At 35.6% G+C, this 18,431-nt stretch overlaps 1 protein-coding gene across 2 annotated transcripts in view; it reads right to left on the bottom strand.

Annotated features, from left to right (window-relative positions):
* C11H12orf50 (chromosome 11 C12orf50 homolog) overlaps positions 1-17,635 on the bottom strand; it is a 31,808-nt gene extending 14,173 nt beyond the window's left edge. For both annotated transcript variants that reach the window (XM_028167402.2, XM_028167409.2), the window contains exons 1-5: positions 17,624-17,635; positions 17,153-17,273; positions 4,461-4,619; positions 3,170-3,247; positions 2,975-3,088 (exon numbers count right to left, since the gene is read on the bottom strand). In XM_028167402.2, the coding sequence (XP_028023203.1) occupies positions 2,975-3,088; positions 3,170-3,247; positions 4,461-4,619; positions 17,153-17,273; positions 17,624-17,635 (484 nt within the window). The remainder of the gene's footprint in view (positions 1-2,974; positions 3,089-3,169; positions 3,248-4,460; positions 4,620-17,152; positions 17,274-17,623) is intronic.
* Between the last annotated feature and the right edge of the window lie 796 nt (positions 17,636-18,431).

The following is an 18,431-nucleotide window of genomic DNA, read 5'->3' as shown; positions in this document are numbered from 1 at the left end:
ATATTCTCTATTTATTCCTGGTTCAGTCTTGGAAGGTTATACCTTTCTAAGAATTTGTCCATTTCTTCCAGGTTGTCCATTTTATTGGCATAGAGTTGCTTGTAGTAGTCTCTTAGGATGCTTTGTATTTCTGCGGTGTCTGTTGTAACTTCTCCTTTATCATTTCTAATTTTATTGAGTCCTCTCCCTCTTTTTCTTGATGAGTCTGGCTAATGGTTTATCAATTTTGTTTATCTTCTCAAAGAACCAGCTTTTAGTTTTATTGATCTTTGCTACTGTTTTCTTTGTGTCTATTTCATTTATTTCTGCTCTGATCTTTATGATTTCTTTCCTTCTACTAACTTTGGGTTTTGTTTGTTCTTCTTTCTCTAGTTCCTTTAGGTGTAACGTTAGATTGTTTATTTGAGATTTTTCTTGTTTCTTGAGGTAGGCTTGTATAGCTATAAACCGCCCTCTTAGAACTGCTTTTGCTGCATCCCGTTGGTTTTGGATTGTCGTGTTTTCATTGTCATTTGTCTCTAGGTAGTTTTTGATTTCCTCTTTGATTTCTTCAGTGATCTCTTGGTTATTTAGTAACATATTGTTTGGCCTCCATGTGTTTGTGTTTTTTACGTTTTTTTCCCTGTAATTCATTTCTAATCTCATAGCATTGTGGTCAGAAAAGATGCTTGATATGATTTCAATTTTCTTAAATTTACTGAGGCTTGATTTGTGACCCAAGGTGTGATCCATCCTGGAGAATGTTCCATGCACACTTGAGAAGAAAGTGTAATCTGCTGTTTTTGGATGCAATGTCCTATAAATATCATTAAATCTATCTGGTCTATTGTGTCATTTAAAGCTTGTGTTTCCTTATTTATTTTCATTTTGGATGATCTGTCCATTGGTGTAAGTGAGGTATTAAAGTCCCCCACTATTATTGTGTTACTGTCGATTTCCTCTTTTATAGCTGTTGACAGTTGCCTTATGTATTCAGGTGCTCCTATGTTGGGTGCATATATATTTATAATTGTTATATCTTCTTCTTGGATTGATCCCTTGATCATTATGTAGTGTCCTTCCTTGTATCTTGTAACATTCTTTCTTTTAAAGTCTATTTTATCTGATATGAGTATTGCTACTCCAGCTTTCTTTTGGTTTCCATTTTCATGGAATATCTTTTTCCATCCCCTCACTTTCAGTCTGTATGTGTCCCTAGGTCTGAAGTGGGTCTGTTGTAGACAGCATATAGATGGGTCTTGTTTTTGTATCCATTCAGCAAGCCTGTGTCTTTTGGTTGGAGCATTTAATCCATTCACGTTTAAGGTAATTATCAATATGTATGTTCCTGTGACCATTTTCTTAATTGTTTTGGGTTTGTTTTTGTAGGTCCTTTTCTTCTCTTGTGTTACGCACTTAGAGAAGTTCCTTTAGCATTTGTTGTAGAGCTGGTTTTGTGCTGCTGAATTCTCTTAGCTTTTGCTTGTCTGTAAAGCTTTTGATTTCTCCATTGAATCTGAATGAGATCCTTGCCGGGTAGAGAAATCTTGGTTGTAGGTTCTTCCCTTTCATCACTTTAAGTGTATCATGCCACTCCCTTCTGGCTTGTAGTTTCTGCTGAGAAATCAGCTGTTAACCTCATGGGAGTTCCCTTGTATGTTATTTGTCGTTTTTCCCTTGCTGCTTTCAATAATTTTTCTTTGTCTTTAATTTTTGCCAGTTTTATTACTATGTGTCTCAGCATGTTTCTCCTTGGGTTTATCCTGTATGGGACTCTCTGCGCTTCCTGGACTTGGGTGGCTATTTCCTTTCCCATGTTAGGGAAGTTTTCGACTATAATCTCTTCAAATATTTTCTCTGGTCCTTTCTCTCTCTCTTCTCCTTCTGGGACCCCTATAATGTGAATTTTGTTGCGTTTAATGTTGTCCCAGAGGTCTCTTAGGCTGTCTTCATTTCTTTTCATTCTTTTTTCTTTATTCTGTTCTGCAGCATTGAATTCCACCATTCTGTCTTCCAGGTCACTTATCCGTTCTTCTGCCTCAGTTATTCTGCTATTGATTCCTTCTAGTGTAGTTTTCATTTCAGTTATTGCACTGTTCATCTCTGTTTGTTTGTTCTTTAATTCTTCTAGGTCTTTGTTAAACATTTCTTGCATCTTCTTGATCTTTGCTTCCATTCTTTTTCCGAGATCCTGGATCATCTTCACTATCATTAATCTGAATTCTTTTTCTGGAAGGTTGCCTATCTCCACTTCATTTAGGTTTTTTTCTGGGGTTTTATCTTGTTCCTTCATCTGGTACATAGTCCTCTGCCTTTTCATCTTGTCTATCTTTCTGTGAATGTGGTTTTTGTTCCACAGGCTGCAGGATTGTAGTTCTTCTTGCTTCTCGTGAATTCCTTGTTTCATATGCAGAAAGTAATGTTCTTCTTCTCTTGCCTTCAAGGGCAAGATGTTCACCAACAGAAAAGTCAGATTTACCAGAACATCATATCCATAAAAGGCACAGCTTTGGAATTATTCACCTGCTTTGCCCTTGAAATTGGCTGGTACACAGGAGGCACTCATTCAATTAACAAACGTACCCTTGTTCTGCCATTAATGTTGTTCTGTGATCTCCCTTTTGTCCTTCTAGGGCTAAGTTGTCCCTTCTACTTACAAAGAAAAATCTACACCTGTTTCACAGGGAGATTTATTTTCATAGTCAAATAAAATGGTAAAACCAAATTATTTACAGAATTATTGCATGGGGTGTGTAGTGCTACCATGTGTTTATTAAGTCTATTCATTCTGTGCTTCCTCTGGAAAATACAATTACATTAATAGCAGCTTTTCATATTAAATTTAGGTCATCGATAAAATCACTTCCTTCTCACTCTCAATTCTGATGTATTATTTATCATTTGACTTCAGTGCATACCTTACTAAATAATTCACAGCTATCACACCAAGTACCTCTTATTCATTACCTTGAAATGCTTCCTTTTCATTCCTTACCTTCCTGCAATTCACTGCCATTTTCCAAAGGCTTTTCTAACTCTTTTTCCACCGTAGAGGCTATGCTTTTAGATGATAAAGTATGTGGAGGAGTATGAAATCTGTAGTATTCACCTAATCTCCCACAAGAAAATTAACAGTTAGTGTACTTCTCACATCAAATATTAGAAAATCCACAAATGTTTGATTTCTTACCAGATTTATAACACATCTCCTTTATTGCTCTTTTTTCTTCAATTTCTTCAGGAGTCTTTGTCCATAAACTAGAAGCATCTATAGGATATATATTTTTTAAATTAAATTTTCCCAAAGCCAAATAATCTGAAAATTTATAAACCAGAATGAAACATCCCACACATTGTTCTCATGAATAGATTACTGTTTTAAAAAACATTTAAAATCAATAATTTGTACACCGTCAAATGTTTCTCATTGCTATATTTTACATTTTAGAAAGAATCAGTCAAGAGGAAAGAAATGACTATACATTATGTGTCTTGAGATGAGAAGCTTCAGGTACAGATTCACATTTGAGATCATCTTTGTTTGCTTGCTTGCTTGCTTGTTTGTTTGGAGAAGGAAGATGTAAGTATGGGAGACACAGAGCTACAGCAGAAAAGGACACATCTCCTTCCTCCTCTTCTTCCTCAAAGTTAGTTTTTAAAATTAAAGGATGGTGAATGGGTTGCGATATATCCTCCTGAGGTTTCAGGGGCTCCTGACTCTGGGACAGAGGTGCAATTCCCTCCTGAGTTTGTTTCTGTAGTAAAATACCTACAGAAAAAATGTCACATTTCAGTTTTTCAGTGTGCCCACATCCTGTGTCTCCATGGAAGGACATATTCCAGGATAGAGACAGACTGAGAGTTTATTTTTCCACATGCCTGTCTTGTTTGTACATACTTATTGGCACTGCAGGGCTGTGATGATATGGGAGGAATAGCATGGGCTACACTGCAAAAGACCTGGGTTCTAACCTTGTTTTTACTTTGGCAAGGATTACCTGGGATAATGCAGATGATAGTGTTTTATAAATTATAAACTACTCTATTGATCTCTATAACTTCAAGGGTTAAATGTGAGACAGATGGATATAATCATGTAATAGATTGACACTCATGTATATCAATGTTAAGTTATATATAAATAATAAAAGTTATATAAATCAATGTTATCAATATTAAGTTATATAAAAGTATAACAGGTTATTAGTATACCTACAAGCAACTGTGCGTTTTTAAACATGAGATCTGTCTCCTAGACATCATACAACAAAAAACTTCCAATCCAAATGATAAGCATATGTGTACACATAGAACAAATTAGAACATAATGAATTTAATATACTTAATAAAATGAAAGCTATTTTCTCACCCAAATCTGCCTTATATATTACATTATACACTTCTAATAGTTAAACAAATATGTAGAAAATACCATGAGGTTTTTGAATGTGCACTGTGAATCTGAGAAAAGGTTTACTAACCATTTTGTTCATCTTCTTCCTCCTCTTCTTCCTCAAAGTTTGTTTTTAAAACTAAGGGATGGTGAATGGGTCGTGATATATTCTCCTGAGGTTTCAGAGGTACCTGACTCTGGGTTGGGGGTGGAATTCCTTCCTGAGTTTCTTTCTGCGGTGTGATATCTATAGAGGAATTGCAACATTTCAGTCTTTTCAAGATACACGTTTTGGTGCATGTTCAATGATCAACTGTTGTCCTCCTGATTAACTGCATATTTGTTAAAAGCTGTCTGATCAACCGTTGTCCTCCTGACTAACTGCATATTTGTTAAAAGGTGTCTCTTCTTATTTCTGGAAAGGTTATTGAATTAACTTGCAAAAAAAATCAACATTTTGCTGGTAAGGTGTGGAAAATATGCTAATTCATAGACTTTAGATAGTAATTATAACCATGACTTGGTATATATCATACTTTGATATAAATACAAAGTGATCATAAGCATTACTGTATTCTTACATTACATCCGTGGGATAAGAATAACTTAACTAATCACATTACAATAATTTAACAAAGGCAAACTCATATAAGACATAGCTTATAATGGCAGAGTATACGTGTTCAAAAGAGGAAAAAATCCAATGGCTGGGGGTTGATAACTTCGAAGTGAGAATAATACTTTCAGATTCCTTTATTGACTCACATGTGTCAGATTGACCAAAGCTCTAGGTCATATTTAAATGTTCTATAACCTTCAAAACTAAGCAAATAACAGAAAAAGTCAGTGAACACCTGTATCTTCTATCATTACTTATTCAATTCCCTTGGTTTTTCAAACCAATAGTTACCAAATTTGGCTAATTATCAGAATCAACTAAAAAAATTATTCAAATCATCTTTTGGGTCTCTGTTTTTCAAATTTCTGATTCAGCAGGTCTAAATTAAAGCCTAGAAATCTGATACTATTTTTTAAATGTCTCAGATAATTACAAAATCAGCCAAGTTTGGAAACCACGGCCCCAAATCAATGATCATCTATCTGGTGTCCTGGGTCATGGGAAGGCTTTCAGTGGGTTTGCCATCCCAATAATTTGAAAGCCATCTATCGTATTCCAGATCCTTAATTTCCACATCCATTTTCACCCTAAAATTAGTTTGCCTGAGAGCAAGGCTCACTTCACAGTAGCCTTTTCTCCACTTTACAAAATAAAGCTCTACTTTACCCATGCCAAAATTTTCTATAGCACATTGCCCGAAAAAGAAATCCTCCTTTACTGATTAATCAAACCACCATGAACTCATAGGGCTTTTTCCATTACCTTGACTTATACACATTTCTACCAGGAGAAAATCATTTTGTGATAGGCAGAATAATATTCTCCCAAAGATGTCCAAGTCTTAATCGCTGAAACCTGTGTATACATTAGGTTATACAGGAAAGAGGAATTAAGACTGCTAATCAGCTGACCTCAGAATTGGCAGATTATCCTTTATTATTCAGGTGGGCCTTTGAAAGTAGAAGAGAGATACAGAGGAAAAGAGCCAGGAAAAGAAGTGTGACAGTGAAAGCTAGGTCAGTGATGCAGTGTCAGAAGGACTTGACTATCCATTGCTGACTCCGAGGTGGAGGAAGGGGGACATGAACAAAGGAATACTGATGACCTCTAGAAACTGGAAAAGGCAAGGCAACAGATTCTCTCCCAGAAATCTCCAGAAGGAATGCAGCCCTGGAGACACCTTAATTTTAATTCAGAGAGATCTCATCAAATTCCTAAACTATAGAACTACAAGACAATAAACTTGAATTGTTGAAGTCACTTAGTTAAGGGTAAATTGTTACAACAGTAACAGAAAATGGATACACGTGGTATTAGAGAAAAGTGCTATCTGGTTGGAATGTTCTGAATTCAAATGCATAATCGAGTATGTTGCTAGTTAAGAATTTTTGTTGAAAAATTTTGCTTGCCCCATTTCTAGACTATTGTGAAAGAATATGTCACTCTTGAAAAAACAAGTCTTGTGGTGTCAATGAAAAGAGAGCACTAGTAAGAAACTGTGAAGGAAAAACATGGCTTTAAATAGAACTTTTTAGCTATTCTCAATACATATTCCCAAGACTTGTCATTAGCTTCAAAGAAAAGCTTCACTGAACATTCAAAACAATACAAGTTAAAATCACATTTTATAAAAGCTTTATTGAGATATAATTCACATACTATACGATTCCTCATTTAAATGTATAATTCAATGTTTTTTAGTATATTCAGGGAGATGTGCAACCATCACCATGATCAGTTTTAGGATATCTGATCACCCAAAAAAGGAAACCCATACCAATTAGCAGTTACTCTTCATGTCCACCCAATGTCCCCAGCCTTACAGAAGCACTAGTATACTTTCTGTTTCTATGGATTTGCCTATTCTGGATATTTCATACAAATGGAATTATACAATATGTGGTCCTTGTACATGACTCCTTCCACTTACCACAGTGTTTTTTATAGCCAAATAATATTTCACTGTATGCCTATACCACAATTTATCCATTCATCACATGATGGACACTTGGGTTATTTCCACCTTTTTGGGTTGTTATAAATAATGTTGATATGAATATTGTTGTGCAAGTTTTTGTGAGGACATATCTCTTGGGTATATACTTAGGAGTGAATAAGTAGGACATATAGTGACTCTATGTTTAATCTTTTGAGGAACTGCCAGACTGTTTTCCAAAGCAATTGCACCATTTACTTTCCTACCTAAAATGTATGAAGATTCCAATTTCTCTACATCCTCGTCAACTCTTATTATCTTTTTGATTAAACTATTCTAGTAGATGTGAGTGGCATCTCACTGTAGTTTTGATTTACATTTATCTAATGGTTAATGATGATGAGCATCTTTTCATGAGCTTATTAGCCATTTGTATATCTTTGAGAAATGTCTATTCAGAGTCTTTGTCCATTTTGTAATGGGATTGTCTTTATATTATTGAGTTGTAAGAGCTCTTTATATATTCTAGATATGTCTCTTATTAGATGAAAGATTTGCAAATATTTTCTCCCATTCTGTAGGTTGTCTTTTCACTTTCTTGATGGTATTCTTGAAACACAGAAGTTTCTAATTTTGATGAAATCCAATTCATTTTTTTCATTGATTGCTTGTTTTTCTGGTGTCATAACTGAGAGGGGTTTGAGTAACCTACAGTTTCTTATAAGAATTTTATAATTTTAGCTCATATTTAGGTCTTTGGTCTATTTTGAGTTAATTTTTGTAGAGTATAAAGTCCAAGTTTGTTTGTTTTTTTTTATATGGCTATCCAGTTTTCTTAGCACCATTTGTTGAGAATACTATTCTTTCCTCCATTGAATGGTCTATGCACCCTTTTCAAAAATCAATTGACCAGAAATTGATTTACGGAAAGGTTTAGTTCTGGTCTCTCAATTTTATCTCATTGATCTACATATTGATATTTATGCCAGTACCAGATGGTCTTGATTACTGTAGTTTTGTAGTAATTTCTACATTTCAAAATCAGTAAGTATGAGTTCTACAACTTTGTTTTTCATTTTCAAGATTGTTTTTACTATTCCGGGTCCCTTGAAATTCTATATACCATTGACCCTTGAGCAACACATGCTTGAACTGCAAGGGTCCACTTGTACACGGATTTTTTTTTTTTAAATAGTAAATACTACAGTACTTGACAATCCAAGATTGATTGAATCTGAGCCTGCAGAACCATGGATATGGAGGAACTGCAGATTCAGAGAACCCTCTGAATCTATAATTATCTGAGTATAACTATAAGTTATACTCGGATTTTATATGGCTTGGAGGGTCAGCTCCCCTAACCTCCTGTTGTTCAATGGTCAACTGTACATTTTAGAATCAGCTTGTCAACTTCTTCAAATAAGTCATTTGGGATTTTGATAGGAGTGGCACTGAATCTATAGACCAATTTGGGGGGTACTGCCATATTAACAATAAAACCAATCTATGAACATGGTCTATCTTTCCATTTTTAAAGTTTCTTTAATTTTTTTCAACAACGTTCTGTAGTTTTTGAATGTTTTGTTCTTCTTTTGTTAAAGTAATAACTAAATATTTTTAATGCTGTTGTAAGTAGAATTTTTTTTTCATTTCATCTTCACTTTGTTCATTGCTAGTATATAGAAATACAATCAATTATTGTATATTAATCTTGTACCCTGCTGAATTTATTACTTCTAATAGTTTTAAACAAGTTTTTTAGATTTTTCTAAATGAAAGATCATGCCATATGTAAATAGAGATCATTTTATTTCTTCCTTTTCAATCTGAGTGCCTTTTATTTAGCTTTATTGCCCAATCCCCCTGGCTTTAATATAAATGGCAAGAAAACATCCTTATCTTGTTTCTGAATAAGGGGAAAGGCTTTCAGTTATGCCAGTAAGTATATTAGCTGTGGATTTTTCATATATGTCCTAGATCAGGTTGAGGGAATTTCCTTCTACTTTTAGTTTGTTGAGTGTTTTTATCATGAAAGAGTGTTGGTTTTTGTCAATGCTTTTTGTTCAATATACTATGATGACCATGACCATGTTTTTTTTTTGCCCTTTATTCTATTGATCTGGTGTATTACATTAATTCATTTTTTGTAGTTAAACCAACCTTGCATTTCTGGGATAAATCCCACTTGGTCATGAACTAAAATCCTTTTTTTAATGTTGGATTTAGTTTCCTAGAATTTTATCGAGTATTTTTGTGTGTATATTCTGAATAATACTATTAATATTATATTACATCTGTAATGTGTTACAAACCCCAAAACACATTGTTATAATTATTACTTTCTATAACTTTATATTTCTTAGAGTAGTTGAGAGGAGAAGGAAAATACATATCTATAGAGTTTGATACATTAGCTTTCTTATTTATCATTTCTAGTTTTCTTCATTTGAGTTACCACCTGGTATCATTTCTTTACCATAATACAGGTTTGCTTTTGTCTGCCTCTTTTGTGCTGTTATTGTCAAATATATTACATTTCTAAATGTTATAGGTTCAAAATACAATTATATACATGTACATATATATATTTTTTTCTTTCAGTACTTTGAGTATGTCATCCTACTGCCTTCTGGACTACTTTTTTTCTGGAGAAGTCAGCTGTTAATCATACTGAGGTTCTCTTATATGTGACAAATCATTGTTATTTTGCTTCTTTCCAGAATTTGCTTCTGTTTTGGCATTTACTCTTTTAACTATGATGTGTCTAGATGTGTCTATCTTTGGGTTTATTCTACTTAGCATTTGTTGTGCTTCTTGGATATGTAGATTAATAATTTTCATCAAATTTGGGAAGCTTTCAGCCATTATTTCTTTGAATATTTTTTTCTATTTTCCCTCCTCTCATTCTGGTACTCCCACTATGCATGTCCCACATTTCTCTGAGGTTCTGTTCATCTTTCTTTTTCTTTTTTTTATTGAAGTAAAATTGATTTACAATGTTGTGTTAGTTTCAGGTGTACAGCAAAGTGATTCAGTTATACATACATATACTTCTATTTTTTTCAGATTCTTTTCCTTTATAGGTTATTATAAAATATTGAGTATAGTTCCCTGTGCTATATAGTAGGGTCCTTGTTGGTTATCTGTTTTATGTATAGTAGTGTGTATATGTTAATCCCAAACTCCTAATTTATCCCTCCCCCTCCCCCTTTCTCCTTTGGTAACCATAAGTTTGTTTTCTATGTCTGTGTGTCTATTTCTGTTTTGTATACAAGTTCATTTGTATCTCCCCCCCCTTTTTTTTTTAGATTCCACAGATAAGTAACATCATATGATATTTGTCTTCTATGTCTGGCTTACTTCATTTAGGATGATAATCTCTAGGTCCATCCATGTTGCTACAAATGGCATTATTTCATTCTTTTTTTATGGCTGAGTAATATTCCATTGTATAAATAAAGGGAGAGGGCCCAAATCAATAGAATTAGAAATTAAAAAGGAGAAGTTACAACTGATGCCACAGAAATACAAAGGACTGTAAGAGACTACTACAAGCAACTATATGCCAATAAAATGGACAACCTAGAAGAAATGGAAAAATTCTTAGAAAGGTACAATCTACCAAGACTGAACCAGGAAGAAATAGAAAATATGAACAGACCAATTCCAAGTATTGAAATTGAATCTGTGATTTAAAAACTCCCAACAAACAAAAGTCCAGGACCAGATGGCTTCACAGGCAAATTCTACCCAACATTTTTCTTTTTTCTTTTCAATTCTATACCTTTTTCAGACTATATAATCTCTATTGATCTATCTTTAGTTTGCTGATTCTTTCTTCTGTCAGCTTAAATCTGCAGTTGAACCCCTCTAATAATTTGTCATTTTGGTTATTGTTCAACTCTAGAATTTCTATTTCTTTCTTTTTCATAGTTTATATACTTTTCCAATAAAATTCTAATTTTATGTGCAGTAATTATTTCTCTAAGTTTGTAATGTAATTATGTTATTTTAATAAATTATATATCAATAATAATTGCAATGACAACTCAATCCTAAAGAAATGTATTAAAGAGATAAGTTAATGACTATAAGTCTCCATAATGTGGAGGCTTATTCTTATAGGAATTTAAAAAATTTAGGTTTTAATTTATTCTATTTTATTTTATTTTTATTATATTTAAATTTGACACCTATTTGCTTTTAAACTTGGAGATGATCACCAGAAGGATTAGGCCTCTTTTGAAAATGTCTGGTTTAGCAACATTTAAATGAAATCTTTTTTTTTTTTGGCTGTGCTGGGTCTTAGCTGCAGCATGCAAGATCTTCGTTGCCACGTGCACGATCTTCGTTGCGGCATGCAGGATCTTTAGTTGTGGCGTGTGGGATCTTTCAGTTTGGCATGCAGAATCTTTTTTTTTTTTAGTTGCAACATGTGGGATCTTTCTTTTTTTTTTTTAGTTGCGGCATGTGGAATCTTTAGTTGTGCATGCAAACTCTTAGTTGCGGCATGTGGGATCTAGTTCCCTGATGAGGGATCGAACCTAGGCCCCTGGCATTGGGAGCATGGAGTCTTAGACACTGGACCACCAGGGAAGTCCCTAAGTGAAATCTTTTTCAAAAGAGTCCAAAACCTTTTTTAATTTGTTAGCAGATTAAAGTTTAAATTGCATAAAGACTAACTGGCAGTTTTATATTCCCAGACAAAAAATGCAGGACTCAAGTACTGAACTTAGTGCTTAAAGATAACAGACAATGGCAAATCAACTAATGGGAAATTGCTTTTGGCAAACACCTCATTCTGAAAGAGCACAGCTGGTAACTTAGATAGCATTGCTGTGGCTCCAACTCACCTACTTAATATGGACCACATGACGGGTCTCAATTCCTTGATCAGAGGCCCTAGAAATTTTCACAGGTTACACATTTAAATGCGTAAATTTTATCTTATTTTGACTGGCTACAAGCTTACACATGAATTGCACAATGCTATGTATGAAACAATAGTTATATTTCACTACCAAAAAATCGTCATTAATCCCACCCTGAATTTGTCAATCACATGCACCTACTGAAACATACAGGTAGATTTTAAAATAAAGGTATAACTTTGTAATTTAATTTTTGTCTAAGGAGGAGATGATTTATTTTCCCGGTTTTGGTTAATATGAACCTTGGTAGGTAAATGTCCCTGGAAATATTTTAGGAAATATTAGGTCTACGAAAGATCAAATTATATCTTCTGAGGTACTGAAATAGTTTTAGAATGAACAGATGATGCAGTGGGTTCAACACATATTCAAATGAGCTTCGTAGTTTCCTCCAGTCTGGAAATTGAATTCTCTTTCCTAGAGCACAGACATCTGTCTGGGCAGAGAAAAAATATTTACCTGCTTAACATGAATAAATACTTTTCTGGACTTCCTGGGATAGAATTAGCCACTATGTGAAAGGTAGTACTATGTACCTATGTTTCGTGGTTGGGATTCATCAGTAAACAAAATAAAGATTCCTACTCTTACGGAATGTTCATTCTATAGGGAGGAATCAGACAACAAACAAAAGATGTAGTGAAGAAATAAATTATATTTTATCTGAGAAAATGATAAGGGAAATGGCAAAAGAAAGCAGAGCAAGGCCAGGAAGAATGTGTAGGGAGGAAGTGGGAAGGCTGCCACATTTCAAACAGAGTATTCAGGGTAGACCTCATTAAAAGTTGATATTTGAGTAAGGCCTTGAAGAGGTAAAGGAGTTGACCATAAAGCTGTTGAGAGAAGGGTGTTTCATTCAAAGCCCTTGAAGCAGGAGCCTACTAGCAGGGAGAAGCAGGGAAACTGGTATGGTTGGAGCAGAGTGAGCAAGTAGAACAGCTGCAGGAGATAAATTCAGAGAGGAAACAGGGCACCAGATCAAGTACAGTCATTTAGGCCTTTGTCAGGACTCTGATTTTACTCTGAATGAAATGAAAACCAATTGGAGGGGTGATGTCTGATTTATGCATAAGAGTATCACTGACTGTGCTTTGAACAGACATAGAGGGACAAGAGTTGAAGTAGGAAAACCATTTAGGCTATTGCAGTAATCCAGTCAAGAAATGATGTCGGTGTTTTGGCCCAAGGTGGGAATAGTAGAAATAGTGAGAAAAGTCGGATTTTGGATATATTAAATACAGTAGAGTTAACAGGATTTCTGTATGGATTGGATGTGGGATATGAGAGAAACAGAGTTTGAGGATGATTCAGTTGACCTGAAGGACAGAAGGATAGAACTGCCATTAAACCAAGATAGAAAGGCTATGGATATAGCAGGTTTGGGGATATAGGAGTAGAATTGTGAGTTGAGTTTTGAATGTGTTAAGTGGGAAATATCTATTCAAGAGCCCAAGTGAAAAGTTGAATATAAGGATCTTTGAAGTTCAAGAGAGAGGTCTGGAATAGATATGTAAATTTGGGAGTAATTTACATGTGGATCATAATCAAAGGCATGAGACTGGATGAGATTACTAAGGGAGTAGGAAGAGAAGAAAAGAGAACCAAGAACTAACTCCTAGAACATACCACATGTAAGAGGATGGGGAAAAGACCAAAAACCAGTAAGGGAGAGCAAAAACAGAATACTAGGTAGATAGGAGTAAAACAAAGAGGTACAGGGTCTTGGAAGCTAGATAAGGAAATTATATCAATGAGGGAGGAGTGATCAAATCTGTCAAATGCTGCTAATCGTTCCAGTTATGAAAGGACTGAAAATTGACCACTGGGTTTAATAATTTGTATATCAATGGTGAAAGAGGCTGAAAAGGATGATTTACATGGGATTAAGACAGAATGGGTGGGGAGGATTTGATAATACCAAGGATAACTATTTTGAGAACTGCTACAAAGAGAAAGAAAAAAATGGGGTGGTAGCTTGTAAGAGGATGGATTAAGACAAAGGAGACTTTTTTTCCTCAGTTCAAGTTTAATAGAAACTACAAAAGATCAAAAGTGATACCCTACCACTGTACACATCAGTTGGCCTGTCCCATAATACAGCTCAGGCCATTCCCTCCAGAGGAAGAAAGGCTGGCAATTGGTATTTAGAGTATAACTGAGTGACTGAGATGGGGAAGGGTAAGCTCAGTGGAGGAATTGAGTTCAAGGAACTGAGAGGCTAGGGTGGTAGATCATATACTTACATATTGGAATCACCAAGAATTGACACAGGAGTACAGTTAGAGTGACTATGGGCCAGGAGTTCATACTTCTGAAAAATGGGGAGGAAGGACGTGAACAGATGTAGACAAAAGCAAAAAGAACAGCAACACCGAGGGGGGATAATGGCATGAGATACAAACTGGATGGTTTTAAGAAGTGACAGAGAACAATCTGAAATTGGCAATAGGACCTAAGGAAACCTTCTACCTCATCTCCAGATCAAGTGGTACTTGAGAACTGGGGATAAAAACAGCCACCACTTGGAGAGTGCTGCTGGAGAAGGAGGGGGTAGTGACGCTTACATTCAACTATGAAGATGAAGGGAAAGTTCAGGGAAGAAGTTGAAAAAGAATTCTGCGGATAATGAAGGTTGGGGAGGAGTGGATGAAAGGGGCCAAATAAGGAGAGGAGTGAGTCATTTGAAAGATGGGGTTTCTGATATTGACTCATGTGAAATAATAGAAAAGAAATACATTGGTCTCTGCCCCCAGTTCCTGGCACAGAGTTCCTAAAACCTTCGTGATTTCCTAAGTAAAAAGAGCACTGGGAACATCTTTTGTTCTAATATTTGGCCTTTGACCCTGGTTCCTGACACAGAACTCCAAAATCCCTTAGAGTTTCCTCAGTGATGGCAATGTCCTTTGTTCTAATGAGGTGACTCTGGGTGGGCTCCTGGTAGCTTCATGAGTAGGGTTTGTCACCAGAAAGACCAAGCCAGCATTAGAAGCTTGGAACTCTCAGCCTCGCCCCCATGTCCAGGAAGGGGAGAGGGGCTAGAGATTGGTTTAATAATCAATCATGCTTACCTGATGAAGCCTCCATAAACATCCCAAAAGTATAGAATTCAGAGAACTTCCAGGTTGATGAACACATCCACGTACTGGACAGTGGCACACCCCAACTCCACAGGGACAGAAGTTCCTGTGCTCGGGCCCTTCCAGACCTCACCTTATGTGCCTCTTCATCTGGTTGTTCTATTACAGAAGAGGATGCCATCCTCTATGGCATCGTCTATTACAATAAACTCGTAAACATAAGGAAGCGTTTCCCTGAGTTCTTTGAGCTGTCTAGCAAATTATTTAATCCAGGGAGAGAGATCATGGAAACCTCCGATTTGTACCCAAGTTAGACAGATGCTGTGGGTAACCTGGGGACCTTCTACTTGCAATTAATGTCTAAAGTGGAAGGTAATCTTTGGGGATACAGTCATTAATCTGTGGGGTCTGTGCTAACTCTGGTTAGTGTCAGAATTGAATTAAATTATAGGACACCCAGCTAATGTCACAGAGAATTGATTGGTGTGGGAAAAAACCCACTTGTATGGTGTCAGAAGTGTTGTGAGTATGGTACTAGTGTGAGAATAAAGGAGAAACACACAGGAGTATTTTTTTTTCCCCCTAGGGAAACTGACATAAACAGGAATAAAGGGCAGAATAAAATTAGTCTGGTGAATTCAAAACACGTAAGTGGATTTGTCCCCTGTAGACAGATGAAAGGAGGTTTGAGGAAGTAGGGCATTAGCAGCCTATGAAGCCTGCTTATCCCCTCTCACGATGGAGGTAGAATGGCTAGGGGAAGGATTTGTTCCCAGTGCATGGATCTGGTTTTGACCCTGTTGAGAGAGGGGGAACCTTATTCCAAGAGTCAGGAGAAGTTTTGACACATGTTGAAGAAATTGAGACTTCCAGAAAAGCTAGAATTTATTTTTGACGTCCAGATTCTATGCCTAATAAATAAGAATAATAAAATGTATCCCTACAGAACTTAGCCCAGGGCATGTCTTATAGTGGGGAGCCCAATAATTGTTACACAGACACTCTACCTTTCCTTTGCCCAGAGATGCAGTCTTTGTTTTCCTCTAGTTCTAAAAGAATTAGTTTGAAAGATAGCAATTTTACCCATAGACCTTTAGGAAGCAAACTATTACACTAGATATAGAGAATTTAGTACAATGTCCTCATGAAATAAAATCACACTAGATGTAAAACAATGGGACAATTAACCACTTAGTAAGTGTAATAACTTTCATCCCAGTAGGTTATCTTCAGTAGTTACCTATCTGTCCCCATCCATCTATCCATACATCCAATTTTATTGAGCATCTGTGCTCCAGACGCTGTGCAAAGCATTGGTAAAGAAACTAGTTATGATCCCCATCCTTGTGATGTTTACAGTCTAGTGAAGAAAAACACTGATCAAGGTATCACATGTATAATGAATGCTATGAGATCAGAGTTTTCCAGAAGACTATAACAAAGAAACATAATTTTTAGTCATTCATTTGCCAAGGATTATCTGAAGCCAAGTTTTCAAATCCAAAGGACTGATAGTCTGTAAACTCATTTCTAGAATAATTCCATCATAAGAAATATGGTGGCCACAGCAGGAGAGTGGCATAGCCATAACATCAGGAAAACCTGACAATCCCAACTTCTTAAGCAAGGTTCTTGCCATTCACTGTTATAGGGCGTGGTGTCTTCCCTATCCCCTTCCCAGAACCTAGTTTAAGGTTCATCACATAGTAGAACCTCAGTGTCATTTAGTTGGATTGAAGTATGCCACTTACTCTGCAACAATGGGATTGCATTTTATCCACAAATGAAGTCTTAGGAAGAACCATACATCTAGCTGTTCTTCTAGAAGCAGAAGTGCGCAAACCAGAGCATGCCCTTGCTCTCCCCACATATGAGATAAGGGCACAACGGTGAGGCCAGTTGTGCGATGATTTGCTGAGACAGTTCCCCTCTACCTAGTGAGGTCAGTAGTCCTCTCACTTTTCAGATGAATAAATCCACTTTAGAAACACAGAGAAAGTTTGACTTGCTCTTTGTTCACTACATTTTTGTTGGCTACTTGATGGCTCATTCTAAGCTTCATCTCATGATTCTTGATAGAACCATCCCAAATCATTCACTGGCTGTTAAACTGCATTACTCACCTTGTCATACTTTATTTAACGTGTCATTCTATGCTGCTACTCCAAAACCAGATTATAATATGGTATATCCGTGTTATTCAAAAGAAATACTCACTGCTACTTGGTGGCAAAAATAATCCATTGATATTTCGAGGTTTGCTGTGATAAAAGATACAACTGATCTTCACACAACCAAGAGGCTGAGTTTCCCAGAAGCATGAAATGCTGCAGTTTTGCTAGACAAAGGAGGTGGGGGAAATGTAATGATCAGATGCCATATTCACAGTACATACAATGTGCTACAACACAACACAATGTGACAAAAACTACTGCAATTGCTGATTTAAGATCACCTGTGTTTCTAGGCTTTGAGTGTTTCTAAGCTCTGCTATTTAAAAGGTGCAAGGGATTTCCTAAAATATACTTGCCCATTTTTTTAAGAATTTAAATTGAGCAAAGTGCAAAATGCCTAAAATTAAGTAATGGGAGGAAAAATCATTTCTTCTCAATTGTGTTGTAAGAGTATAGTTCAGTATTATCGAAGGGAGATGCTTTTATCAAACGTGATGATGCTGAGTAATTCTACCTGCATTTCCATGTGTCTAGATCTACAAAGTGGATCTAAACATTTTCCTTCTCTCCATAATGAGCACACAGTGTCACTGCCAAGGGCCTCTTCACAGTGTCGGAATCGGCACTGGGAACCCTAAAAGGAAAAAGTAAACAGTATAGAAAACTCAATATATGAATGTTAGTGTTTAACAACAGATTACTAATCAACTAAAGAAAATATGAGGAGATCAAATTAAAACTTAAAAAAATACTACAAATACAAGGCCATAAAGTCTAAATTCTAGCAAACCAGTCTAATTTTAATGAAAGACACAAGATAATCTAATGATTAAATGGTACAACACACCATGAGTCACTGATAAAATTCTCCTTCTTGTTATCAGTTAATCCATATGGCTCACTAAGGATAAATATATAAAAGATCAGTGACACTCTTAATCACAATCCAATGACAGAAGGATCTAATTTTTCTTTCTTAAGAAAGCCAGAATTTTTTAAAGAATCATCATCCATATTCTAATTGTAGAGATGATCTCTATTAATCATATCTTTTATTAGATAATTGTTTTCTTACTCAGTTTATGGAGATACTAAGTGTATTTATATAGGGAAAGTGAATGGAGCTTAAACTTTATATTATTGTGGAATTTTAAAAAATTAGCACATTGTGCTATGTTACATTACATGTATATGCTATATGCCCTTGGTCTACAATTGTGCCTATACATTTACACATTTATATCATTATATCCCAATAAAAGCAGATGTGGATTATTTTAAAGGGCTGCTATTTTTTTTATTTTATATCTTTTACACATAGA

The sequence above is a fragment of the Balaenoptera acutorostrata genome, chromosome 11 (genome assembly GCF_949987535.1).
Source record: "Balaenoptera acutorostrata chromosome 11, mBalAcu1.1, whole genome shotgun sequence".
NCBI classification, from domain to species: domain Eukaryota; kingdom Metazoa; phylum Chordata; class Mammalia; order Artiodactyla; family Balaenopteridae; genus Balaenoptera; species Balaenoptera acutorostrata.
Note: the sequence above shows the minus strand (reverse complement) of the source record. Positions and strands in the feature narration are given on the sequence as shown.